At 43.1% G+C, this 27,679-nt stretch overlaps 1 protein-coding gene across 1 annotated transcript in view; it reads left to right on the top strand.

The window, feature by feature from the left end:
• The first annotated feature begins 3,210 nt into the window (after positions 1 to 3,210).
• Positions 3,211 to 27,679, top strand: part of atg7 (ATG7 autophagy related 7 homolog (S. cerevisiae)) — a 160,197-nt gene continuing 135,728 nt past the window's right edge. Inside the window, exons 1-9 of the mRNA XM_078209731.1 lie at positions 3,211 to 3,432; positions 3,586 to 3,640; positions 6,624 to 6,741; positions 7,603 to 7,680; positions 11,396 to 11,512; positions 16,758 to 16,904; positions 18,719 to 18,807; positions 21,201 to 21,322; positions 25,325 to 25,415. Coding sequence (XP_078065857.1) covers positions 3,267 to 3,432; positions 3,586 to 3,640; positions 6,624 to 6,741; positions 7,603 to 7,680; positions 11,396 to 11,512; positions 16,758 to 16,904; positions 18,719 to 18,807; positions 21,201 to 21,322; positions 25,325 to 25,415 — 983 coding nt within the window. The 5' untranslated portion in view covers positions 3,211 to 3,266. The remainder of the gene's footprint in view (positions 3,433 to 3,585; positions 3,641 to 6,623; positions 6,742 to 7,602; positions 7,681 to 11,395; positions 11,513 to 16,757; positions 16,905 to 18,718; positions 18,808 to 21,200; positions 21,323 to 25,324; positions 25,416 to 27,679) is intronic.

Genomic DNA, 27,679 nt, shown 5'->3' with positions numbered 1-27,679 from the left:
TGGACTAAACTATTCATTTGAGGAAAACTGCAGCCTGGCTACTTTTCAGTTTCATATATGCAACTTGGTGTCAAATTTCTGAGCTGCAGCCAAATTCATTGCTCTTATGAAGAACTAGAAAGGAGTAAACAAGGCAGCACGTATAACTTTTGGATACACAGTTGATATTTTCAGAATTGTCAATCTTGCTTTAGCGACATCAGAATTGATCAAAAGCCCACACAGTGCTTGCAGTCTTCTTGAGAGTTCTACCAAATATTGAGTCCAATAAATCGTACATTGGTCCAAAATTTATTTTTAGGTTCCAGACCTGATGGGGTAAAGTTTTCATCTTGACAACATGGTTGATCATCTGATAGAATCAAATTGCCTGGTCCAATTTCATTGAGTGGTAAATAACCGCCAATACAGTGAAGATAAAAATTTACCCAAATTAACCCACTAAAGATTCTGCCATTATTGTCTAGCAACTGCTATGTGCACATGAGTATAATTTCATCATTCCTGCCTTCCAATTTAATTTCGAACATCCTCTTTCACTTCTTTTTTTCTCTACTTGTGTCTCCACAACTTTCTGCCTCTGTACTTGTTTGAAACCTGTTACATAGAATCATAGAGTCCCTACAGTGCAGAAGGAGGCCATTAGGTTGACAATCTGGTCTGACCTCTGCTGGCTCCCGGTGGCAGGGATGGAGGGGGGCGGAGGGGCTGGTAAAATAGCGGGCAGCCATGTCAGGACTGTTCGCTGATGCAGTCCCACCATTGGGGATGTTTTCCGGTGGTGGGCAAGACACAGGCCAGGGGTCGGATTGGCTGCCTAGTTGAACCATGGAAATGGGCAGTTGCTTTGCCTAAGGCTCCACAAGATCCTAATTAAGACCCCCACCGCATCGGGAGGTTATTATCACATTGCTGTTTGTGTGCTGTGCACACATTTGTTGCTCTGTTCCCTGACATCTTCTGAGGTTGTGACAGACATGATATAAATCCAAGCCTTTCTGCCTTGTGACTTCTTTCTATATTAATATAAATGAAAAACATTGTTGGTAAAATAATATCATCTAAAGAACAAGAGCAGCAGAATACCTGGAGACATCACCACCTGGAGGTTCACCTCCAAGTCACTCACCGTCCTGATTTGGAAATATATCGCAGTTCATTCACTGTCACTGGGTCAAAATCCTAGAATTCTCTCCCTAACAGCACCGTGAATGTACCTACACTTCAGGGACTGCAGCAGTTCAAGAAGGCAGCTCACCATTACCTACTGAAGGGCAACTAGGGAAGGAAAATAAATCCTAGCCAGCGATGCTCATATCCCATAAATTATTTTTAAAAAAATTATGAACTAAAATACATTCATATTTTAACAGAGAGATATTATGCAAAATATTTATTAGAATAATATATTTAGCAAATTGCTATAAATAGGAACAGCAGAAAAGACTAATAATGACATGAACACTAATATGGCATGGGGCAGCACGGTGGCAAGGTGGTTAGCACTGCTGCCTCACAGCACCAGGGACCCGGGTTCGGTTCCCAGCTTGAGTCATTGTCTGCGCAGAGTCTGCACATTCTCCCTGTATCTTTATGGGTTTCCTCCAGGTGCTCCGGTTTCCTCCCACAGTCCAAAAATGTACGGGTTGGGTGGATTGGCCATGCTAAATTAGCCCTTAGTGTCAGGGGGACTAGCTAGGGTAAATGCACGGGGTTATGGGGATAGGGCCTGTTGTGATCAGTGTTTGTAGTCAGTGCAGACTCGATGGGCCGAATGGCCTCCTTCTGCACTGTAGATTCTATGATTCTATTCTATGAACACAATGTGAGCAAAGAAAATGTTTCCTAATACTTGTTGAATGGCAGGAGAATGGGATTGAGAAACATATCAGCCATGATCAGATGGCGGAGCAGACTCAGTGGGAGAGAGAGGATTGGAAGAGGAAAGATTGAACAAGAGGCATACTGCAAGCACCCCCACGTGCCAAATTAGGCCTAATTCAGCTCCCATATCTTATTGTCTTATGATACCACTAGTCCATTGCCTCCCCAATTATTGAGTGTGGGAAAGCATTTATTTTCTTTTACTTTCCAAGGAGTTGTGGAAGGATGTTCTATGTAAGTGTTTTTTTGGCGCGTGGGGGTGCTTGCAGTATGCCCCTTGTTCAATCTTTCCTCTTCCAAACCTGCTCTCTCTCCCCTTCTCTCTTGGATTATTGTAAATATTGAGTGTGGGAAAGGATTTATTTTATTTTGCTGTCCTATAAAGTTGTGGAAGGATGTTATATCAATGTAAAAGTGTTTTTTTTTGAGGGGGTGGAGGGGTTTGCAACGTACCTCTTATGGTGGCACAGTTGTTAGCACTGCTGCCTCACAGTGCCAAGGACCTGGGTTCGATTCCCAGTTTGGTTCACTGTCTAGGTGGAGTCTGCACGTTCTCCTTGTGTCTGTGTGGGTTTCCTTCCACAGTCCAAAAGACGTGCTGGTTAGGTGCATTGGCCATGCTAAATTCTCCCTCAGTGTACCCGCACAGGTGCTGGAATGTGGCGACTAGGGGATTTTCACAGTAACTTCATTGCAGTGTTAATGTAAGGCTACTTGTCGCACTAATAAAATCAATAAACTTTCTTACTCAATCTTTCCTCCTCCACACCTGCTCTCTCTCCCCCCTCTCCTGTATTATTGTAAATATTGAGTGTGGGAAAGGATTTATTTTCCTTCCCTATAGAGTTGTGAAAGCATGTTGTATCAATGTAAAAGTGTTTTTGTTTTGGAGAGTGAGGGTGCAGTCTGCCTCTTATTCAATCTTTCTGGTTAGCACTGCTACCTCATAGCGCCAGGGACCCGGGTTTGATTCCCGGATTTGGTCACTGTCTGTGTGGAGTCTGCACGTTCTCCCCGTGTCTGCGTGGGTTTCCTCCGGGTGCTCCGGTTTCCTCCCATAGTGCGAAAGACGTGCTGGTTAGGTGCATTGGCTATGCTAAATTCTCCCTCAGTGTACCCGAACAGGCGCCGGAGTGTGGCGACGGGGGGATTTTCACAGTAACTTAATTGCAGTGTTAATGTAAGCCCACTTGTGACACTGATAAATAAACTTTAAACTTTTAAACTTATCCTCCCCCACACCTCCTCCTCCCCACACCTCCTCCTCCCCCCTTGATGAGAATGGGGGCGGGGCTTTCTGCCCGGTGACGTCCTCAGTCTGCGCCGGGCTGGCTGACGCTGTATGTGTGCGCCGCGGTGGGCTGAATGCGGAAGTGGCCGGGATGGAGAGCACTGGCCCCGGGAGGCCGCCGCCTCCTTCGCTGCTGCAGTTCGCCCCCTTCAGCAGCGCCCTGGACGCCGGCTTCTGGCATGAGCTCACCCAGAGGAAGCTCAATGATTACCGGCTGGACCAGAGCCCCCGCAACATACGCGGCTATTACTATAACGGTACCATCGCGGAGGGGGGAAAGCAGTGCCCTGGGTTTCATTTGCAAATACCTCTCCCTCCCTCCCTGCCTCTGCATTATTACTGGCTTTTTACTGAAAACTTATTTTAAAACAGCATGCAGCAAAAATAAACTGTATTTTCTTATTCGAAAGGTGATCCTGCTGGACTGCCAACTCGACTAACTTTGGAGTTCAGTGCATTTGATGTGTGAGTAAATGTTCTGTGGGATCATCGGTAAATTATTTTGTCAGCATTTAAAGGGCTGTTTCGATTCTACTCTTCGATCACCGTGGTGCTTCTTAGCTGTCATCAATTTCAAATTGAGTCTTAGTAGATGTCAGTTTTGATTGTTTCTGATGGTTTTCATATCGGTAAATCACTGCCAAAGCTTATTTATTAGTGTCACAAGTAGGCTTACATTAACACTGCAATGAAGTTACTGTGAAAATCCCCTAGTCGTCGCACTCCGGTGCCTGTTCAGATACACTGAGGGAGAATTTAGTATGGCCAATGCACCTAACCAACATGTCTTTTGCACTGTGGGAGGAAACCCATGCAGACACGGGGAGAATGTGCCAACTCCACACAGCTACTCAAGGCCAGAATTGAACCCGGTTCCCTGGTGCTCTCTGAGACAGTAGTGCTTGCCACTGTGCTGCCCATGAGCTAACCTGGTTGCCTATCTGTGCATCTTCTAATAGCATCACTGGTCAGAATGCTATTACTGAAGGCCCTTGACCAGACCACTTTCCACATATGCCATTGTGCACGTGACTTTGTGAATAGAACTGTATGTGCAGTTGCATCTTGTTTACACCATCCCACAGTAAAAACAAGGAGGTCTAATGGCGCAGTGGGTAGCGTCCACTCCTCTTGAGTCAGAAACTCGGGTTCGAGTTGCACCCCAGGATTTGATGACCAAGGAAGGTGTGTTTATAACATGGCCAAACAGGTTGAGTGACAACTTGTAAATCCTTCCAACACAACAGTGGCTGGCGATAAGAGTGGGAGCAACTCCTGGTCAGCAATGCTTGATGAGGAGTGATGCCTCTCGAGCTGTGATAAGCCTCTGGTGACAGACTGGCGACATGTCCCAGGAATAACTAGCTATGGAAACAAATAAAGTCTGCCTTGATTGGCAGTGGCTAGCAGTGCACAACTAGGCACAGGAAGAGAAAGATGATGATGATGACAGTGAAAATGGTTTGGCAGCAGCACAAAAGAAGCAAACATTCCCATTGTAATTATATCCGTTTTAACCCATCAAATATCAGCGTTACTTAAATTAAAACTTAAATTTGAAATCTGAACATCGCAACATGACTTGTTATAATTTTCAAATTCCAAACTTTGTTCAAGAATCTTAGCTGACTATAATGTGAAAATAACAACCTCCAACATTTTGAATTCCATTCATTGGATGTAGTTTGAGAGGTTTCAGCATTGAAAGCAATTATTTTGTGAGCCATAACTGATCATATAACTTAGCTGATTTCGACTAATCCGTCTACAAATTGTTAATTCAGGAATGTAATTTTCACATTAAATCAATCTTTTTTTCGTTCTTAATTCTTTATTTCCCTCATTACTATTGGCTGTTCTGAATTGCAAACCATGTGGTTCGACTAATGGTGAGGGGATTTGTTTTAAAGTCCCTGCCATTTCAATCTATTATAATGTGGAGCAGCCCTGCTCTTTTATCGCTATGACCGTTGACTCAGCATGAAGGAACTGTGGCTGAGATCTGAGCCACTTTTCATATGTATATGGCAGGAACCACAAACCATTCTCTCATCTCCACTCTTAAAGATGTGAAATCCTTGTTAAATACAATTTTTTGGGATGCCCCCCAGTAGTTTGGCCAGCGTGCTGTTTGTGAGCTTTGACTACCAGTGCCATTGGACTATTTTAGTGAGGGTGGAAGTCACCGCCCTTCCTGATGTGCTTTTTGGCCAGGCTTTCCCTCCCTGTGCCAGGGATCCTGTGGTTCTGCTGCCAGCCCAGCTCTCGCCAGGGATGGAATTTGGGACCATTATGGTGTAAACCCCTCAATCACACCCTGGGTAAGCTTAACCATTGGGGAGCCTGCTCTCCTTTGCTAAAGAAAACATAACTCAGTACTGATCTTAACGCATCCTGTCAGCTTGTCCATTTGCTCTGGCATTGAGTACATGAGGGGTGTGGAGGGATATGGTCCAAGTGCAGATCAGTGGGACTAGGCATAAAATGGTTCGGCACAGACAAGAAGGGCCAAAAGGCCTGTTTCTGAGCTGTAATTTTCTATGGTTCTATGCATTCAAATTTGATATATTTGTTACTCTGGTATGAAATATACTTGGGACATTTAATGGCACCTGTCAACTAGCAACAGGTCATTTTCAGAAAAGCAAAATCCACCAGCAGGCCCTCATAAGCTTCATTTTATTGTCAAAAAGCCAGTCGTTGGTGTATAGTTAATGATCTTGTGGGTTTCTTCAACCTTTCCACCGAAAGAGACTTTTGGAAGTACAGTAGGGAGAGAGATGGTGGTAATGTCACTGGAATAGTAATTAGATTTTGAGACTTATCCCTCTGACGTCATGGCTTTGACACCATGACAGTTGGTGCGATTTAACTTCAAGTAATAAATCTGGGATATAAAACTAGTTTCAGTAATGGTGAACTATCATTGATCTTTTTTTAAAAAAAAATCTGGTTCGCTAATGTCCTTTGGAAGGAAATCTGCTGTCTTTACTTGGTCTGGTCTGCATGTAATTCCTGGTGTCAAACCCATGACGTCAGAGGGATAGTCTCGAAATCTAATTACTATTCCAGTGATATTACCACCATCTCTCTCCCCACTGTACTTCCGAAAGTCTCTTTTGGTGGAAAGGTTGAAGAAACCTGGTGTTGAGAGACTTCTTACTGTGTTTACCCCAGTCCAACGCTGGCAACTCCACATTGTAACTCCAGAGCCACAGCAATGTGGTTGACTCTCAACTGCCCTCTGAAATGGCCTCGCAAGCCACTCAGTTCAAGAGCAACTAAGGATGGGCAGCAAATGAGGGTTTTGCTTGCAGTGCCCACATCCTGTGAAAGAATAAACAAATGTTGAGTCCAGGCTAAATATCATACACCGAAAATTACTAAAGCATGATTAGTATTCTCCTTTCTGTTCTACTGCTCAAAGGAATTTATTTTGCTCACTTAGGAATGCCGTGACCCCACCTCGGTGTTGCCCTGCTTTTGGCACTCTGTATAATACCAATACCTTACAATTGTTTAAATCCACCGATAAGAAGGCTTTGTTGGAGCAAGTGGGCAAGAAGGTGAGTGGCAAAAAGGAGCTTTCTTTGCTCATGGAGGGAATTGGGCATGTGTGGCTTGTACAATGCAGAAAGTTTAGCGCATGTCAGTGTTTTAAAAAATGATCTGTTTACTGCAGTATTGTTTGGGGAGAGTGGCTGAAATGGAATCCTTGATGCCTTGTAAACCCCTTTACAGTCACTGGTTTGGGTTAGCTGATCCACATGAACTATTCTCACTTAACTCATGTGGTGAGCAGCCTGATCTGGACCACAAGAAGTGGTGATAGTTTTACCCACACTTAGATTATATAGAAGGATGTGTTGTACGTATTAGAATGTGGTCTGATGGTCTAGTATGAACTCTGGATTTGCTGAATTGATATTAAATATAATCTGAAATTAATTAGGAGCTAAGGTAGCTCAACTGCACGTCTTGCAGAACTTCAGCTTCCTACAAATTCAGTTTTCTGATTCCACCATTGAATCTGATGTGACCAGAATTAGCATTTGTTTGAAGTGATTCTTTCATAGTCGCTGTGCATACTGCAACAGAGTAACTGTAGAATTGGAGATAAACCGAGCAGTTCCTCGATTATTGGACGCGGTAAATAAAAGTGCATGAGGTCTACATAACTTATTGCAATGCCTTGTTCTTCTGCATGTGTATATTTGAACCTTGGTACAAAAGCTGTGATGTATTTTCACCTATACTAATACAACATAGAAGCAGCCCATTTGGCTCATCAAGTATGTGTCTGCATGTTTGGATGTCGTAAATTCATCCAATTTGAACTCTATTCTTGGCCACGTTTGATCGATTTAAGAATCGATTTGACTCCTGTTTGACCTGCTCCAAGTCAAATGTAATTATCTCTCCTGTAGATTTGGGACACCATAAAATCTGGCAGAGCAATTGAAGATCCTTCTTTGCTGAACACTTTTCTTTTGCTGACTTTCGCAGTAAGTATTTAGAAAAAAAGTACTGGAAATGTTATATTTTCATCGAGTTCTATATAGTGAGATTATCAGAAAGGTTGAATTAAACAAATTTTAAATTAGAACCATAGAATCCCTGCAGTGCAGAAAGAGAGGCCATTTGGCCCATTGAACCTGCACCAACACAATCCCACCCAGGCCATATCCCTGTAACCCCTGTGTATTTACCCTGCTAATCTCCCCGACACTGAGGGGCAATTTGGCATGGCCAATTAACCCAACCCAATCTTTGGAGTGTGGGAGGAAACCGGAGCACCCAGAAGAAACCTATACAGACACGGGGAGAATGTGCAAACTCAACACAGACAGTCACCCAAGGCCGGAATTGAACCTGGGTCCCTGGTGCTGTGAGGCGGCAGTGCTAACCACTGTGCCACCGAGCCACCCAAAATTTATTTCAGTTATTAATGATTCATTAATTCCGATCATTCACACTGCAGAGGATCTGTGTTCTTAAAATAATGTTATAAATGGTGTTGTAACCCAGTGGAGCAGCATTTATCTAGTTGCTTTCTCTGTCTCAAACTGATTCAAGTGCACTTTATTGTTTTTGAAATGCAGTGACTTTTTTGGGTAAATGTTGAATGTTTCTTTAGTAATGAGGCACACAATCAGTTAATTTGTTTTCCGAGGTATTGGTTGAAGAAGAAATGTTTACCTGGGCACTGTTAAATATAAATAACATTTCTGTCAAGCCTGCCTGTTCTCAGGGAATTGCACACTGAGAGTGCTTCACAGCCAGCTAATTACTTTTAACATAGTCACTATTGTCATGAGGGCAAATGCAATGGCTAAGGTCCCATAAATGTTCAGTGACCAGTGTGTCTGCTTTGGGAGTTTTTGAGTGAGGGAAGAATGTTGGCTTAAACCCTGGAAGAATCATGCTCTTCAAATGGTGGCTTGGAATTTCTTACCCACCTGTATAGGCAGACGAGTTTGCAGTAATGTCTCACTTGAAAGGGCACCCATGACAATAAAGCACCCCTTTGATATTGGGCTGAACTGTAAGCCCAGATATTTTGCTCAAATCTTAGGAGCTGAGTTTGAACCCGTGATCTTTTACCTCATAGGCAAGAATACTGAGCCAAGCTGGTACTCGTATGGGGTCTAAAAGCAAAATATTGAAACATTCGCAGTATTTTGCTTCTATCTTACCAGCTCCGATGAAGGGTCATCCAGACTTGAAACGTTGGCTTTATTCTCTCTCCACAGATGCTGCCCTGCTGAGATTTTCCAGCATTTTCTGTTTTTGTCTCGTCTGGTGTCTGTTTATCTCAGTGATGTTCTTGTTATCTTGCCTGATATTCTTGTTACGGGATCTCTAAAGTCTACCTGAACGATTGGCACAGGCAGGACCTCTGTTTAGCTAATGGACAGCCTCTCTGATATGTAACACTCTTAGATCACCACCCTGCAGTGTTGGCCCTTAATTGTACTCAAACCTGGGAGCGGACTTGATCACCACACTCTAATTGGAGCCACATCTATTACCTGTGATCAAGATGAAAGCAAGAATATAGGTCTCCCCACCTAAACAAGTCAAGGAATTGAATTTATTTGATGTCACACCCATTGGACTTGATTTCAACCCTAGCAGGGGCGAGGTTTGAAAAATTAACAATTTCAGCTGTTGTTAGATTTTAATAATGGGCTTAAATAACCATTAGCTATGTAGTTAACTGTGCTAATTTTCAGCAGATAGGTAGGAAAATTGACATTACAAATGAGAAGACTTGCATGAAACCAAACAATCAAACTGTTCAAAACTACCTGATTTGGAACCAGGAACTAATCAACAGTGTTTTCCCCCCAATGTCTTGCATCATGTTGTTCATCAGTTATTAACATAGCTCTAACGAACAAAATATAAATAATTTATTTCAAAACGTACCTAAACTTGTGTTTTGTTGGAATGCTATTCAGTCAGGTTCTCCCAGGAAGTCCACCTTCGCTCAGGGGCCTGGGATTTAAGCTTTGCTTCTTTCCTGGACTTTGCCTTGTTCAGCCAGGCTTTCCCTTCCAGTATTAATTTTTCAGACCTCTATGCACAGAGTGCAGAGTACGTACCAAACTGTCCTCGGTCTCCCGTCCTCCCCTTCTGGCACCCTTGAATCCTCCCTCAAATGCTGCCTTCCACTTTCACAGCTCAGATGTGAAACTGAGCTCAAGTTAAATGTCTTAAACTCAGGAGCATTTACTTTTTGACATGCAGCCGCTGCTGACAATTTGGGGATTATTTTGATCTTGTACATAGTTGAGGTGGCAGTAGGCTCTGAATTACTTAAATCTAGCTGTTTACACGACATGCCAATGATATGTACAAGGGATACCAAGGGACGAAGATGTAACTAAAGTCGCTTTGAGAAAAGTGAGTGCTTATGTTGTCGAGTGAAATGCCAGCTGAGAGGCTTCTAATCTGCCTCAGAATAATTAATTGTCTTTAAAAGAGATAAGTGTCATGTTTCTGTTACAAATATTAGCAAAGGCTAGCAACTTGGTGCTTTAGATTAGCCCCAAACAAATAGATGAATAATGCCCTCTCAAAAAATAACAATTTACACTAGGAGCTAACACTCTTGTTGCGCTATTGAAAACTTTCATAAATAGAAGGACTCATTTTCAAAACATCCAAGACTTTAGCTAAGCTTTTTGAGTTGTGATATTCTCCCTTTACCGCCCTTCACAATGCACTATCATGGGATTGGTTGCAAATATGAGTGTGGTGTCGGCACCAGTTGTCAACTTCATTATAAACAAGACTGCTGAGACTCTGAGAAAATACCATTTGCTACAATAATAGTCTCTGACTATCCGCTTTCTTTCAAAGGGATTAATATGAGCATTGCTTACAGAATCGAGTTAACTCACTTCATCCCTTACACCAAACTCCAGTGTTATGTGCCAGGTTATGTGAAGTTTGACTAAATATTTACACACACGTGCTTTGGAAGCATTATTTTCTTTTGATTTTTTTGAGGGAAAAAATGTGGGAGTGGGTCGCTGAGCTGTGTAAACCGGGAATGTCTGAGGTTTGACTCCTAACCTGTGCTGTTAGCTGATCTTCACTCGGGTTGTGACAGGGACTCTAAAATAGGTTTCAACACCCTCTGTTGTCTAGTGATTTTGCTGGAAGCATATACGTAAGGATGCCTGGTGGTGACAAGTGCGTGGATCTTTTATGATGGCCTTTGCAGTTGAATAGTTCACTTTTCACTCTCCTCCGTGTTCCATGAACAAATGCCAGCTCTACTTAGAATCCCTACAGTACAGAAGGACACCATTCGGCCCATCGAGTCTGCGTACCGACAACAATCGCACCCAGGCCCTATCCCCCATAACCCCATGTAGTTATCCTGCTAATCCCACTGACACTCAGGGGCAATTTAGCATGGTCAATCCACCTAACCTGCATATCTTTGGAGGAAACCGGAGGAAACCCATGCGGACACGGGGAGAATGTGCAAACTCCACACAGACAGTCACCCAAGGCCGGAATCGAGCCCGGGTCCCTGTTGCTGTGAGGCTGCAGTGCTTGTCACTGTGCCACCCCTTGTATTGATTAAATGTGCAAATGTCCCCTGAAATTGGAAAAGGTTTCACATTCCTTTTTAATTGGTGTTGACTTCTAAAATTGTTATTCTTGAGAGCTCACTTGTTTAATTGAAATGATGTTTTGCAGGATTTAAAGAAGTATCACTTCTTCTACTGGTTTGCGTTTCCAGCAATGTGCTTCAGTGAAGGAATACTCATAGTCCAGCAGCCAGTCGGCTTGGCAGAAAAGTTCTCCACACGTCAGGTATTAAAGAATAGAACCCTCCCATAGTGTGGGTCCCTGGTTTTATAAAACACTTTAAGAGTTTTGGTAATATTTTCTGTCCCCCCCCCCAAAAAAGATACCAAATGTTAGAATGTAACTAGTGACAACTTTGTATTGGATGTAATGTGACTAATGGGAACAAGATGTAAGGATCAGCTGACCAAATTACAGAGGGATGTAATAGAAATCATAGAAACCCTACAGTGCAGAAGGAGGCCATTCGGCCCATCGAGTCTGCACCGACCACAATCCCACCCAGGCTCTATCCCCACATATTTACCCGCTAATCCCGCTAATCTACGCATCTCAGGACTCTAAGGGGCAATTTTTAACCTGGCCAATCAACCTAACCCGCACATCTTTGGACTGTGGGAGGAAACCGGTGCACCCGGAGGAAACCCACGCAGACACGAGGCGAATGTGCAAACTCCACACAGACAGTGACCCGAGCCGGGAATTGAACCCGGGACCCTGGAGCTGTGAAGCAGCAGTGCTAACCACTGTGCTACCGTGCCGCCCCCCAGTCAGCTGACCAGCTGATTCACTATAAATAAGGAACTATGTAGAATTGTGGAGATCTTGGAGTGGCCCAGGGCGAGGCCCCAAGGTTGGAGTAATGATGTTTCTTTATTTAAACCCCCTCTTTGATTTATAAGTTGGAGTAAGTTTTGTTGTGTTTTCATTAGCTGCATTTTGAAGATTTCCTTCTGAAGAAACACCAGAAACATACTGCGGAATTTTCCCTTCCTGCCTGCCACGGGAATTGTAGCGGGCAGGGCACGGACCGTGCAAAGGTCCGTTGACCTCGGATGGGATTTTCCAACCTTGGGCAAGCGCGGCTGGAAAATCACGGTCTTTGAGTCTGCCCATTCCCTTTTAATAACATTCAGCCTTCACAATGTAGACCATTTTTGTTACCATCGTGAGAAAAGATTGCACCTTTTAAAAAAAATATTATTCAAAACTCGAGTTAAGTTAAGGCAACCGTATAACTTCTTGCTTTCATTCCTTCAGAATGGCGAGCTTGTGGTGATGAGTCTAGAAAGCAGAGTCCAATTTAGTCATTTAGAAAACTGTTTCTGGAAGTTAAATGTACTCTGTGAAAAATAATTAGTTTTATTGATATGCTTTTTGCCGAAACATTCATGCCAACTTTCTTTTCCTTCTCATCTAATGCTTTTGGATCCTTGTTAATGCATTTACCTTGTCACGGTTGAGCCCCCTCTAGAATTATAGAATCCCTACAGTGCAGAAGGAGGCCATTCGGCCCATCAAGTCTGCACCAACCATAATCCCACACAGGCTCTATTCCTGTAACCAACATATTTACCCTGTTAATCCCCTGACACTTGGGTCAATTTTGCATGGCCAATCAACCTAACCCGCACATCTTTGGACTGTGGGAGGAAACCGGAGCACCCGGAGGTAACCCATGCAGATACTGGGAGAAAGTGCAAACTCCACTCAGACAGTGACCCAAGGCCGGAATTGAACCCGGGTCCCTGGCGCTGTGAGGCAGCAGTGCTAACCACCGTGCCACCCCTCTATTTGAGTGTTTTTGCATGTGATCTCATGCCAGCATCTGTCGTGTGGCAAATTCTAGGAACCAGGAGGTCACCCATGGAGATGGGAGACAGGAGGGTAGGCGTGAGGAAGGAGTAGAGACAGTGAATGGAGGAGGGCTGGAATGCTTTGAGGCCAAGGGTAGGGAGGGGAGTACGGGTTGAAGACTGAAGGTGGCTAGGAATGGGGCGAGAACAAGGGTGCGGAGAAAGGAGATCGTGTAGAGGAGGGCAGACTGAGGGTGGGGATGGTGGGATTGGAGCAGTGACTGATGGGGTGGCGGTTGGGGGGGGAAAACAGACCCATTGGCAAGGGATGGAGGTAGAGATAAAGGGGGAAGAAAGAGGGTGAGGAAGTGAGATGGAGCAGAAGGGAGCGGGTGAGGGAGGGTGAGGAAGTGACCTGGGTGCCAGGGTCATGGATGTCATGGAACTGCTGCCGGACATTCTAAAGAGGGAGAGTGAACAGCCAGAGCTTGTGGTCCATGTTGGGACCAATGACGTAGGAAGAACGAGAAATGAGATGCTGCAAACAGACAGGGGCGGCACAGTGGTTCGCACCGCTGCCTCACACCGGCAGGGACCCGGGATTCAATTCCCGCCTCAGGTCACTGTGAGGAGTCTGCACGTTCTCCCTGTGTCTGCGTGAGTTTCCTCCGGGTGCTCCAGTTTCCTCCAACAGTCCAAAGATGTATGGGTTAGGTTGATTGGCCATGCTAAATTGCCCCTGAGTGCCGGGGGATTAGCAAGGTAAATGTGTGGGGTCTCGGGGATAGGGCCTGGGTGGAATTGTTGTCGGTACAAGCTTGATGGGCTGAATGGTCCCCTGCACTGTAGCAATTTTACGATTTTAGGGAATTGGATAGGAAATTGAGTAGTAGAACTTCAAAGGCTGTAATCTCTGTCTGGATTATTCCTGATGCCACACAAAAGTGTGTAGAATAACAGAAGGATAAAGCAAATGAATGCTAGGCTCTGGAGATGGTGCAGGAGGGAGGACTTTAGATTTCTGGGGCATTGGGACTGTTTCTGAGGGAAGGTGGAACCTGTACAAGTTAGACTGGTTACATCTGAACAGAAACGGGACCAGCATCGCTGCGGGGAGGTTTGAGTGCTGGTGGGGCGGATTGAAACTAAATTGGCGGGGGGATTGGGAGGGATCCTGACAAGTAGTTCAGTGGGGAGAGAAGCTGAGATTGAATCAGAAGTGAGCCTGAAAGGCAGGGGAAACATGGGCTAGATAAGAGAGAAATGAATCTAGCAAGGCTGAATGGAATATATTTTAATGCATGGAGCCTGAAGAAAAGACGGATGAGCTGAGGGCATAGATAGGCATGTGGGAGTCTGATATCATAGCTATGACCGAGACCTGTCTGAAGATAGGCAGAATTGGCAGCTCAACATCTCTGGGTTACAGGGTATTCAGGGGGGATAGAAGAGGAGGGGAGATGTTACAAGACTGATTAAGGAATCCATTATAGCGGTGAGGATGGTAGCGGGAATGAAATCCTGGAAGGATCGTTGAATGAGGCTATATGCAATGCAAAAGGGACAAACACATTGTTGGGTGTGTACCATATCTCTCCCTGACTGTTTGGGGCCTAGAGGATCAAATATGGGATCGAATTTCAGAAATGTATGGAATAAGGCAGTAATAGTATGGGATTTTAACTACCCAAATATTCACTGGGATTGTTCTACCGTACAAGGTAAGAAGGGAGTAAAATTCTTAAATTGCATCCAGGCGAACTTTTTTTAGCCAGTACATGGAAAGCCCAGCAAGTCAGCGGGCAAAAACAGAAAAATGCTGGAAAATCTCAGCAGATCTGTCAGCATCTGTGGAGAGAGAATAGAACCAATGTTTCAAGTCCAGATGACACTCTGACGAAGGGTCATCTAGACCCAAAACGCTGACTCTACACTCCACGGATGCTGACAGGTCTGTTGAAAATTTCCAGCATTTGTTTCAGATTCCAGCATCAGCAGAATTTTGCGGTTATATTAAGGAAACGGGCAATTCTGGATCTAATATTCGGAAATGAGTCTGGGCTGGTGGCAGGCCAATCAGTAGGCAAGCATTTTGGAGATGGTGACGACAATTCGGTTAGATTTAAGATAGTTATGCGAAAGGATAAGAATGGGCTGGGAATAAAAGTTCTGAACTGGGGAAAGGCTAATTTTACTAAGGTAAGATACAATTTGGCCCAAGTGGACTGGGAGCAGCAACTCGCAAATAAAACTGTTGGAGCAGTGGCAGGCCTTCAGGGAAGAGATAGTGAAAGTACAGGGCGAATATGTTCCCATAAAGACAAAGTGTGGGACCAATATCAGAGAATCCTGGACCTCAAGGGACATAAAGGTCAGCATTAAGAAAAATAGAGAAGCTTTTGGCAGGGCTCAATACGGCAGAGTTCCTAGGGGAGGATAAAAAGTGTAAGGGAGAATTTAAAAAGGAAATTAGGAAAGCTATGGGAGTGCATGAAAAGATTTGGCGGGTAGAATAAAGGAAAACACGAGGATTTTTTAAAATATATAAAGAGAAAGAGAATAACTGGGAAAGAGTAGGGCTAATTGTGGACCATGTAGGTAATTTGTGTGGGGACCTGGAAGACATGGGTATAGCTCTCAATAAACACTTTGTGTCGATCTTGACGGTGGAAAAGGACGACGCAGCTGTGGACATCAGGGTGGAGAACTGGGCCATGTTTCTTTTATTCATTCATGGGTCATGGGCATTGCTGGCTGGCCAGCATTTATTGCCCATTTCAAATTGCTTGAGGGCAGTTGAGAGTCAACCACATTGCTGTGGCTCTGGAGTCATATGTTGGCCCAGACCAGGTAAGGATGGCAGATTTCCTTCCCTAAAGGACATTACTGAACCAGATGGGTTTTTCCAACAATCAACAATGGTTTCATGGTCATCAGTAGATTCCTGATTCCAGATTTCTTTTTATTGAATTCAAATTGCACCATCTGCCCGTGGCGGGATTCGAACCCAGGTCCCCAGAACAATCGCTGAGTTTCTGGATTGATAGTCTAGCGATAATACCACTGGGCCATTTCCTCCCCTTAGAGGAAATTAATGTTAGAGTAAATTATCGTAAGAGGGAGAGGAGGTGCCAGAGGGTTTAGCAGCCTTAAAAGTGGATAAATCCTCAGGCCCTAATACCACTAGGCCATTGCCTCCCGCTTAGATTATCTCTTGCTGAAAATGGTCATTGCCTCGTGCTTGTCTGATACAATTTGGGATTGCATAAGTATCTGGAGAGAGAACATTTGCAGAGCTACAGGGGTAGGACGTGGGATTAGCTGAGTTGATGTTACAGAGAGATGGTGCGGAGAAGACCAGATGAATGTAAGCATTCTACGATTCTATGAAATGTTACTTTCCATTAAGCCTGAAAGTTGTCCGGTTCTTGCTGCTTTGGTAGGCACAGACTGTTTCAGTGTCTGAGGAGTTGCAAATGGAACTGAACGTTCTGCAGTCATTAACAAACATCCCTACTTCAGACCACCTGATGGAGGGAAGCTCAGTGATGGAGCAGCTGAGGGCACTGTCCTCAGGAACTCCCGCAATGATGCTGTCCAAATTCCACCTGGGTAAACTTTAAAGCAAAACTGCACAGATTGTTGCTGACCATTTAAAAATTTATCTTAAACAGATCCATACATTACAAGATGCTTACAATGAACTTTGCCAAAAGGAAGAAGTTACAGCAGTTCCTTATTTTCTGGTCAAGTACACCGAAGATTCCATTTCGCTGGCGTCTTTGAGAAACTGGAATGAATTTTTCAAAGGTCAGACCAAGGTACAAAATTAAACCCAAGGAATAGATATATAGCAAACAAATGACTGGGTGAGTGATTGAAGGCAGTTCGAAATTAAGTTGCTTGAAACATGATCACCAGCTGGCTCATTCATACTGGGCGTGACCCAGTTTAACTCTCTAGATGACATTCAGTTTCATCTTGCTGAAGCCAGTGATCTGTCTGCCCTGTTTCTGCTGCTGGACAGAAATGAGGCAATCACTTAATCGGAAGCAGAGCTGCCTGCTTGGTTAAATGCAGCTTGTTCAACCAGAAATAAAATCACATACACTTGCGCTTATATATGCCAAAATGTTATTTGTCAATTTATGGAATTCAGAATTTGATTTATTATTGTCTCACACATTGGTATACAGTGAAAAGTATTGTTTCTTGCGCGCTATGCAGACACAGCATACCGTTCATAGAGCACATAGGGGAGAAGGAAACAAGAGAGTGCAGAATGTAGTGTTACAGTCACAGCTAGGGTGTAGAGAAAGATCAGCTTAATTAGAGTACAGTTTTAAAAGCATAAAACGAGAATAAAAGATAGAATTTGAGGGCATGCTGGGTGCAGCTTGCAAGAAGTCGCTACACTCTGGCACCACTTTGCAAAGAAGGTTTGAAGAGAAATGTATGGAAAGAGTTTTTAAGGTCTTGAGTGCAAGTATTTTACTCCTCCTCTTGTTTTGTTCCAAATTTTTGGTCAGTGTTCTATACTTTGTGAAGTTACCATCGCCATTTTACTCCCCCCAAGCAAAGCTCATCAGTTCTATGTCTGGACATAGAAAAGTCATCACCCGCCTGCATACTTACTCTCACCAGTCTTTTGAACTCTTTACCAAAGATGTCAGAAGACTTGCCCATAGCAAGGGAGCACAATCAACCAGTAAAGGGATAAACTAATAATCAACTCGTGCCTAAATTAGGGGCAGAGACATGGGCCGCTGCTGAGAATTCATTACTTTGGGAATCCTGTCAAACAATTTGAAGGTAAAATATCCAATTATCTTCTGGTTACAGTAGTGTAATGAAATGTAAACATTTTACAATATGGGCCTGTAATGGACTAAATTACAGGTCTGAGTATCTTTTCATAGAAACCCTACAGTGCAGAAGGAGATCATTCGGCCCATTGAGTCTGCACCGACCACAATCCCACTTAGGTCCTATTCCCGTAACCCCACATATTTACCCTGCTAATCCTCTGACACTAAGGGGCAATTTAGCATGGCCAGTCAACCTAACCCGCACATCTTTGGACTGAGAGGAAATTGGAGCACATGGAAGAAACCCATGCAGACACGGGGAGAACATGCAAACTCCACGCAGATAGTGACCCGAGGCTGGAATTGAACCCGGGTCTCTGGTGCTGTGAGGCAGCAGTGCTAACTGTGCCATCATGCCGTTTCCGGGGCTAACTGCATTTTGGATTTCAGATGCAGATCATTTTGATTTTTGAATATTGCATGTAAATTTATAACTGCACATAAACTAAGCCGAGGCTAGTTATAGTCAAGTCAATAAAATGGCTCTAAAAATAAGTTGTGTCACTGAATAATAAATATAGGGTACCTATAATTTTCTTTTTGATATCTTCACCATAAAAATCGCACGGTAAACAGTACAGACAAACAACTAGACTTAGCTGTGCTAAAGATTGATGAGGTTCAAAAGATGTGTGGATTTTAGATGCGTTCAGTTTTTGGATTTGTGGATAAAGGATACTCGACCTTTATGCTGTTAGTCTTGTGTTTTTGTTTTATGTCAATGTTTTGGCAGCCGCTTTCTGTAAAAAGGCAATTCTCTTCTGCAGTTTACAGTTGGCGTTTATGATCCTTGCACATTATCCCAGTATCCAGGGTGGCCTCTGCGAAACTTCCTGATCCTTATAGCATACAACTGGTAATTGTTTTCTCATTTTTATTGTCCTGGTTTAATATATTTTTGTAAAATTTTTTTTGTTGTTCAGTAAAGGGATTGCTGCATTTGTGACCTATAGATTATTTAAAGCAAAAACTATGGCACATTCAGAAAGTAATTTACAAGATAGAAGATTTAACTTGCTGTATGATAGAGACTAATAGTGCTGCCTCTGCTGTGGTTTGTCTGATACATAACGCTCTTTATTGGTCCGATTTTACCCACTATCTCTGTGGAAAGTAAATCATTTAGTTTGTTTCAATGAGCAGTTCTGCCCACCCTTCTTCCCACTCCAAACCTTCTATTGCTCCCTTCCAGTTTTTCCAGTGACGAAAGGAGGCAATGGCCTAGTGGTTTTATCGCTAGACTATTAATCCTGAAACTCAACTAATGTTCTGAATACCCGAGTTCGAATCCCGCCACGGGATTGCAATTAAAAAAAAAACTGGAATTAAGAATCTGATGCCGTCAAAACCATTGTCGATTGTCAGAAAAACCCATCTGGTTCACTGATGTCCTTTAGAGAAAGAAATCTGCCGTCATTACCCAGTCTGGCCAACATGTGACTCCAGAGCCACAGCAATGTGGTGGACTCTCAACTGTCCTCGGGCAACCAGGGACGGACAATAAATGCTGGCCAGCCAGTGACGCCCATGTCCCATGAATGAATAAAAAAAGTGTTGCCTACCTTGAATCTAGAGAGGAAATGATTTTACTTGGTGCTGCTTAATTTTGAAAAAAAGAAAGATGCAGCACTTTTGGCAGTTGTGCTTATGGTGCTGATAGTAAAAATTGCCTATTTGTTCTTACTTGTCAATGAGTTACTCCCCACGCAGCAAAGAATTGGGATAGTATGATGTTTTGATGTTGTAGGCCTGGGATGCTTTTTTAATTCTAAAAAATGTGATGGCCCTGCATTCTTGCATAAACGTCACTTTCTGTTAAATTGCCACTAATCCTATAGGTGATATCATTAGGCTTTCCTTACTGTTTTGAGTGTTGAGTGTCAGCCCTGGCTTGGTGATCGCTCTCACCTCTGAGTCAGAATGTTGTGGGCTTAAGGGTCATGGAGTCATAGTCATAAAGATTTACAGCATGGAAACAGGCCCTTCAGCCCAATTTGATCATGCCACCCTTTTTTTTTAAGCCCCTAAACTAATCCCAATTGCCCGCATTTGGCCCATATCCCTCTATACCCATCTTATCCATGTAACTGTTTAAATGCTTTTTAAAAGACAAAATTGTACCCGCCTCCGCTACTACCTCTGGCAGCTTGTTCCAGACACTCAGCACCCTCTGTGTGAAAAAATTGCCCCCTGGACACTTCTGTGTATCTCCCCTCTCACCTTAAACCTATGCCCTCTAGTTTTAGACTCCCCTGTCTTTGGGGAAAGATATTGACTATCTAGCTGATCTGTGCCCCTCATTATTTTATAAACCTCTATAAGATCACCCCTCAGTCTTCTACGCTCCAGAAAAAAAAGTCCCAGTCTATCTAACCTCTCCTTATAACTCAAGCCATCAAGTCCCGGTAGCATCCTAGTAAATCTTTTCTGCACTCTTTCTAGTTTATTTTTTCTATAATAGTGACCAGAACTGTACACAGTATTCCAAGTGTGGCCTTACCAATGTCTTGTACAACTTCAACAAGATGTCCCAACTCCTGTATTCAATGTTCTGACCAATGAAACCAAACATGCTGAATGCCTTCTTTACCACTCTGTCCACCTTTGACTCCACTTTCAAGGAGCTATGAACATGTACCTCTAGATCTCTTTGTTCTGTAACTCTGCCCAACACCCTCCCATTAACTGAGTAAGTCCTGCCCTGGTTCAATCTACCAAAATGCATCACCTTGCATTTATCTAAATTAAACTCCATCTGCCATTCGTCAGCCCACTGGCCCAATTGATCAAGATCCTGTTGCAATCAGAGATAACTTTCTTCTTAAGGCCCATCACAGAGACTTTCAGATAAGGTGTTAAACCAAGACTCTATCCGCATTCATAGGTGAGGATAAAAGATCCGATGGCACTATTTTGAAGAAGAACAAAGGGCGGAACTTTCCAGTCCTGCTGACCCCAGGACCAAAAATTCCTGTCTCGAGGTCAATGGGCTTTTCGCTGGTCCGTCTACTGTCGTCCCACCCGCGACGATTCCTGCAGCGGGTGGGACCCGAAGATTTAGGCCAAAGAATTTCTCCTTGGTGCCTCGGCTAATATTTATAATTCATCTTTCCTACTGTGGCTACACTTCAAAATTACTACATTGGGTGTAAAGTACATTAGAGCATCCTGAGATGCTATATAAAGCAAACTCTTGTTTCTTTTTGGAAGCAATTCAGTTATTTCAATGTTTTCTCTTTGGGATGATAGGGGCAGCTTTCTGGACACACTCGAAGTTCTCTGCTTCAGAGACCGAACTATGCAAGGAGTTAGGGACACCCAGCACAGCATCATCTTTGAAGTAAAGCTTCCACAGATAGCATCAGTTGCAGGTAATCAAAGAACAGTACTATCAAAGAATTTGCGGAAGGTTTCTTTCTGCACAATAGAAATATTTCTGTGATAATGATAGCGAAACTGTCAACATTCACCTTCGTTACTGTACTTAAACTGACAGGAGTTGAAGGAGTCTGCAAATGTGCAGAATAACACGGAAATCTGGAAGTTACAGGTCTACCCTCCTCCATTGCAATGATGCATTAGTGAGATCGTCACCTTCTGCGCTGGTTAAGCCTTGCTATTGAAAAGTGGCGCCGTGTTGAATCAGGTGTAACTGGATTTTTAACTCCATATTAACAAGTTATCGCTAAATACATTCACTGGTCCTGAAAAGCTAATATTTGTGGGACATCGCATATTGTTTATCTTTAATTTAGTATTTGTTTCAATCTAGTGGCAATCATTTATTTGACCATCTGAAAATTTACAGTAAAAGTGAAGGATGGTACTCACCATCTGTGGTTAACTAAAGAAAACTTAAAGATAATATCAAAATTGAAGAAAAAGCATATCATTGCAAAGATGGGTGGCAGGTCAGAAGATTGGACAGAATGTTAAACAAATGCAAAAATGACTAAAAGATTAATAAAGAGGGAAAAAATAGACTATGAGAGAAAGACTAGAAATATAAATACAGATCATAAAAGCTTCTATAGATATTTTCTAAAAAGTGTTAAAGTGAATGTTATGTTATGAACCCAACTGATGTTCAATGTAAGGACCTACAAATCTCGGAAGGGAAACTTGGAATGCAGGTTCTTAACTATTAATTTTTGCGATTTTGAAAAAATGAGAAGGAGGTGTAACCCAATGAGGAAAGGGGCCTGTCTTTTTGTAAATTATTCAAATAAAATGTTTATTAAACTTAAAAACACACAACATGAAAGACAAAAGTAAAAAAAATATATTTACGACTAACTACAATGATGGTTACCCAGACAGTAAGCTTAAATCGCCCTCCAATCCAAATCTATGAACTTTCCTAAATTCTGAGAATACAACATCCCATAGGTTTAACGCTTTGAGCCAAATCAGGCAAATAATTCCCACACAGGACCTCTAGTTTCTTTTAGAGACCTTTTTTTACAGTTTAGAGTAGAACTCATGGGGTTTGATGCAGACAGACTTCTGTTGCTTTCGTTTCTGCATTACAGCTTGGTTCTGTGAGCGAATTCTGCTTTGTAATTGGGTGTGGCTATGATCTACTTCCCTAGACCGTTAGTATCTGCTTTGCTTAAAAAAAGTATCTTTTTCATCCTATTACTAGGCTAATCTGCATCTCTCAAGTCCTCAGTGCAGCTAACAGAGAGAAACAGAGAATAGGCATAGATGTATCTTATTCTGGTCGGTAGGATGTAATGAGAGTGTGCCATAGGATCAGTGCTGGGGCCTCAACATTTACAAAAATGATTTGGACGAAGGAACCAATAGTATGGTTGCCAAATTTGCTGATGACACAAAGATAGGAAAGTAAGTTATGAAGAGGACATAAGAAGTGTAATATAGGAAAATTTGAAGTTGGCCATTTTGGCAGGAGGAATAAGAAATAAGCATATTATCTAAATGGTGACAGATTGCAGCAGCATCTGGGTATCCTAGTACATGAATCACAAAAGGTTAGTATGTAGGTGCAGCAAGTAACTAGCAAAGCTACTAGAATGTTATTGCTTATTTTAAGGAGAATTGAATACAAGCGTAAGAAGGTTATGCTTCAGTTATACATGGCTTTGGTGAGGCCACATTTGGAGCATTGTATACAGTATTGGTCTTTTTATTTATTTAAGGAAATATGTCAATGTGTTAGAAGCAGTTCAGAGAAGGTTTACTGAATTATTATCTGGAACAGGCCGGCTATCTTATGAGGAAAGGCTGAATTAGCTAGTCTTGTATCCACTGAAGTTTAGAAGAGTTAAGAGGTGACTTAATTGAAGCACCAAAGATCCTGAGGGATATTGACAGGGTGGAAGTGGAAAGGATGTTTCTCTTGTGGGGAAATCTAGAAAAAGGGGTCACTATTCAAAAAAAAAAAGGGGTTGGTTGCCTGTTTAAGGCAGAGACGAGGAAATTTCTTTTCTCTGAGAATTGAGACACTTTGGAATTCTCTTCCTCATGTATTAATGTTATCCAGTCTTTGAGTATCTTTAAGGCAGAAGTAGATAAATGAGGGGGTGAAATATTATCAGGGATGAGCAGGAGCTGAGGTTAAACTGAGATCAGCTATAACCTTACTGAATGGTGGAGCAGACTCAAAAGGTGACCTACTCCTAATTCATATGTTCGTCTTAATGCTGTTAACTTCCTGGTCAATTAAGTATGATTGCAACAATGTGATTGGCTAGCTACCTAATTGCTGAAATCACTGCTACTGCATGTCAAGGCATTGGTTCCATGTTTAAATTGCCATCGGGAGAAGGGGAAACCACAAGATTACTCAATCTTTATGGGTGGCTTTCTTCAAGGCAAAATCCAGACCTATTAAGTGAAAAGAAGACCATAATATATAGGAGCAGAATTACGCTATTCGGCCCATTGAGTCTGCTCCGCCATTCAATCATGGCTGATATGATTCTCATTCCCTTTCTCCTGCCTTCTCCCCATAACCCTTGATCCCCTGATTTGATCAAGAAGCTATCTCTCTCTGTCTTAAAGACACTCAATGATCTGGTCTCCACAGCCTTCCGTGGCAATGAATTCCACAGATTCACCACCCTCTGGCTGAAGGAATTCCTCCTCATCTCAGTTTTAAAGGAGCGTCCCTTCACTCTGAGGTTATGCCCTCGAGTTCTAGTTTCTCCCACTAGTGGAAACATCCTCTCCACGTCCACTCTATCTAGGCCTCTCAGTATTCTGTAGGTTTCAATTCGGTCCCCGCTCATCCTTCTAAATTCCATCGAGTATAGACCCAGGCTCCTCAAACGCTCCTCATATGACAAACACTTCATTCCTGGGATCATTCTTGTGAACCTCCTCTGGACCCTCTCCAAGGCCAACACATCCTTCCTTAGGTATGGGGCCCAAAACCGCTCACAATATTCCAAATAGGGTCTGACCAGAGGCCTTATACAGTCTCAGCGGTACACCCCTGCTCTTGTATTCTAGCCCTCTAGAAATAAAGATTCTAGACGGCTGGAGTAAAGATTCTGCCTCTTACTCAATAACATGCTTGATGCACTATTTCTGGAAATTACTATTACTGATCAGGCTTTTCTTAAATGCTTGGCACAAAGGAAGTTGCCATAAACAGACACTCCTGTGTTCTAATACCTGCACTCTTGAATATGCCGCGTATGGGATAAAAAGCTCAGAGTTCCCTCGAATTGTTGTACTCCTGGAGATAACGTGGGATATCCGTCAAACTAAGAGCCAATTTTCTTGATAGGTTGGCACAGTGAGGCACAGCAATGCATTTGCAAGTACAATACTTAAAAGACAAAATCGCTATGAGCTCAGAAAGGGTGAAAACACAAGTCTTGGAGCATGTATCCACATCAAGCACCAGGACATTTGCCATTATAAAGATTGACAGGATTCATTTTTGTATTTGACCAAGGATATTTAGGATACTAAAGTATTTCCAGATTCATGTAATCACAGTGAATTGTATGAGGATGAAATGCAGCAGTTGGAAACCGTTGCGAATTGTTAGACACTTGGACTGTTTCTTCATGATCAGTTTAAAAAATAGTCCTTTATTTTTTTGAGGAAAAGCGCATCTGTTTTCCCAAGAGAACAAAGGAGAATGTTAGTACATTTGACATGAAAATGGATAATGCCAGATCTGATGAGTCGGCTAAAGACAAAGTTTGCGACTCGGGTGGGACCATTTCTTTGTACTATATAGGTAATGGTCCCCTCCCCACGATGTTAAATTTAGTTTCATTCTGCCAAAGCCGATTGACTTGCTGTCCAATTACGCCCTTGCTTTTATTTCCAATGTTTCAAAATGATGCATAGTGGACGAGAAGCAATCCTAACTTCTTAAAATGAATTTGCAGATTGCCCAAAGTGTGTTGGCTGGGAGAAAAACCAGAAAGGAAGCCTGGGTCCAAGGATGGTCAATCTCAGTGAATGTATGGACCCAAAGAGGTAAATTAGCATCTTTCATCCAGTCAAATCCTTGATGTTAGGCATGTTCAGGGCATGGACTTTAATCAGAATGTGTGGAGTTTGCACATTCTCCTCGTGTCTGCGTGGGTTTCCTCCGGGTGCTCCGGTTTCCTCCCACAGTCCAAAGATGTGCGGGTTAGGTTGATTGGCCATCTTAAATTGCCCCTTCGTGGCCTGAGATGTGTAGGTTAGAGGGATTAGTGGATAAAAAAGATGTAGGGATATGGGGGTAGGGCCTGGGTGGGATTGTGGTCGGTGCAGTCTCGATGGGCCGAATGGCCTCTTTCTGTACTGTAGGGTTTCTATGATTTCTATGAGAAACCCTCATGTTAAGTACTCTAAAATGTTAGAAGTGATCAGAAGAAATAGATACAATAGTGGCTTCTTGATCCCGCTCCCTAGTCAATAAGATCAAGGCTGATCTGATTGTGGCCTTAACCCCACTTTTCCTCCTGCCCCTTCACAATTCTGGACTCCCTTAGATCAAAAATCTGTCTAATTTTGGCCTTGTATATGTTCAACGACCCAGCTTTCACTGCTGTCCAGGGAAGAGAATTCCAAAAATTAATGATCCTCCAAGAAAAGAAATTCCTCATCTCCATCTGAAATGGGCAGCTCTTACTTTTTAAATCATGCCACCTCATCCTAGATTCCGGCACAAGGAGAAACATCTTCTCAGCATCTACCCTTGCCAAGCTCCCTCAGAATTTGGTGCCCAGCAATATCTCCGTTCACTGCAGCGGGATGGGAAAATCCTGCTGGCATGATGGCTGATAAGATTCCGGCCTATGTGTTCTATTAAGATCACCTCTCATTCTTCCAAACTCCAGTGAGTATGGGCGCAGCCTGCTCAACCTTTCCTCATAAGACAACCCTTTGTCCCAAGAATCAGCCCAGTGAAGTTTCTCTGAACTGCTTCCATTGCAAGTTTATCCTTCCTTAAGTAAGCAGACAAAAATTGTATACAGTACTCTGGACGCAGTCTCATGAATGCCTTGTACAATTGTAGCAAGACTGCCTTACTTTTAGATTCCCATCAATCTTGCAATAAAGGCCAACATTTCAATTTGCCTTCCTAATTATTTTAACTGCAGGCTAACATTGAGATTCATGTACGGAGACACCCAGATCACCCTGTACCGCAACATTCTGCAGTCTCACCATTTAAATAATGTTCCGTTTTTCTATTCTCGTCAAAGTGGACAACTTCAGTTTCCCATATTGGGGCGGCACGGTGGTACAGTGGTTAGCACTGCTGCCTCACAGTGCCAAGGACCGGGTTGGATTCCCGGCTTGGGTTACTGTCTGTGTGGAATCTGCACGTTCTCCCCGAGACTGCGTGGGTTTCCTCCGGGTGCTCCGGTTTCTTCCCGCAGTCTGAAAAACATGCTGGTTAGGTGCATTGACCATGCTAAATTGATCCTCAATTCCATATTAATGTAAGCCTACTTGTGACACTAATAAATAAGCTTTAAATTGGACTCCCATCTGCCAATTTTCTTTGCCCACTCACGTACCCTATCCAAGTCCCTTTGCACACTCTTTGTATCCTCCTCTCGGCTTGTTTTCCTACCTATCTTTGTATCATCAGCAAATTTGACTACAAAATACTTCATCCAAGTCACTAACACTGATCATTAATAGTTGCAGCCCCAACATTGATCCTTTTTGCTCTCCACATACACATTGTATAACGCCTTTCCAATGCACTCTTGCTAACTTGTACAAGTCGGAATTTCTTGTGATTTTATTCAATTTTTGGCCACCCTTTTTGCCAACACCCAAAAGCGATGAATGGCAGACTATCCGTGATCAAATTAACTTATTTTGACACCATTTAAATTGGAGTAAAATTAGACTTTACTTCCCTGAATGTTGTTGGAAAATTGTACACATTGTATATCTCTTACCAAAATAGGAGGTGGCACAGTGGTTAGCACTGCTGCCTCAGCGCCAGGGGCCCAGGTCCAATTCCGGTCTTGGATCACTGTCTGTGTGGAGTTTGCACGTTCTCCCCGTCTCTGCGTGGACTTCCCGCGGGTGCTCCCATTTCCTCCCACTGTGCGGGTTAGGTGGATTGACCATGCTAAATTGCCCTTTAGTGTCAGGGGGATTAGGAGGGTAAATACATGGATTACGGCGAATAGGGCCTGGGTGGGATTGCTGTCAGTGCAGGCACAGTGGGCCGAATGGCCTCTTTCTGCACTGTGGGGATTCTATGATTCTGAAATGTTGTCAGGGAA

Source organism: Mustelus asterias, chromosome 3, assembly GCF_964213995.1.
Source record: "Mustelus asterias chromosome 3, sMusAst1.hap1.1, whole genome shotgun sequence".
Lineage (NCBI taxonomy): Eukaryota > Metazoa > Chordata > Chondrichthyes > Carcharhiniformes > Triakidae > Mustelus > Mustelus asterias.
This window is presented reverse-complemented; position numbering and strand designations above follow the sequence as displayed.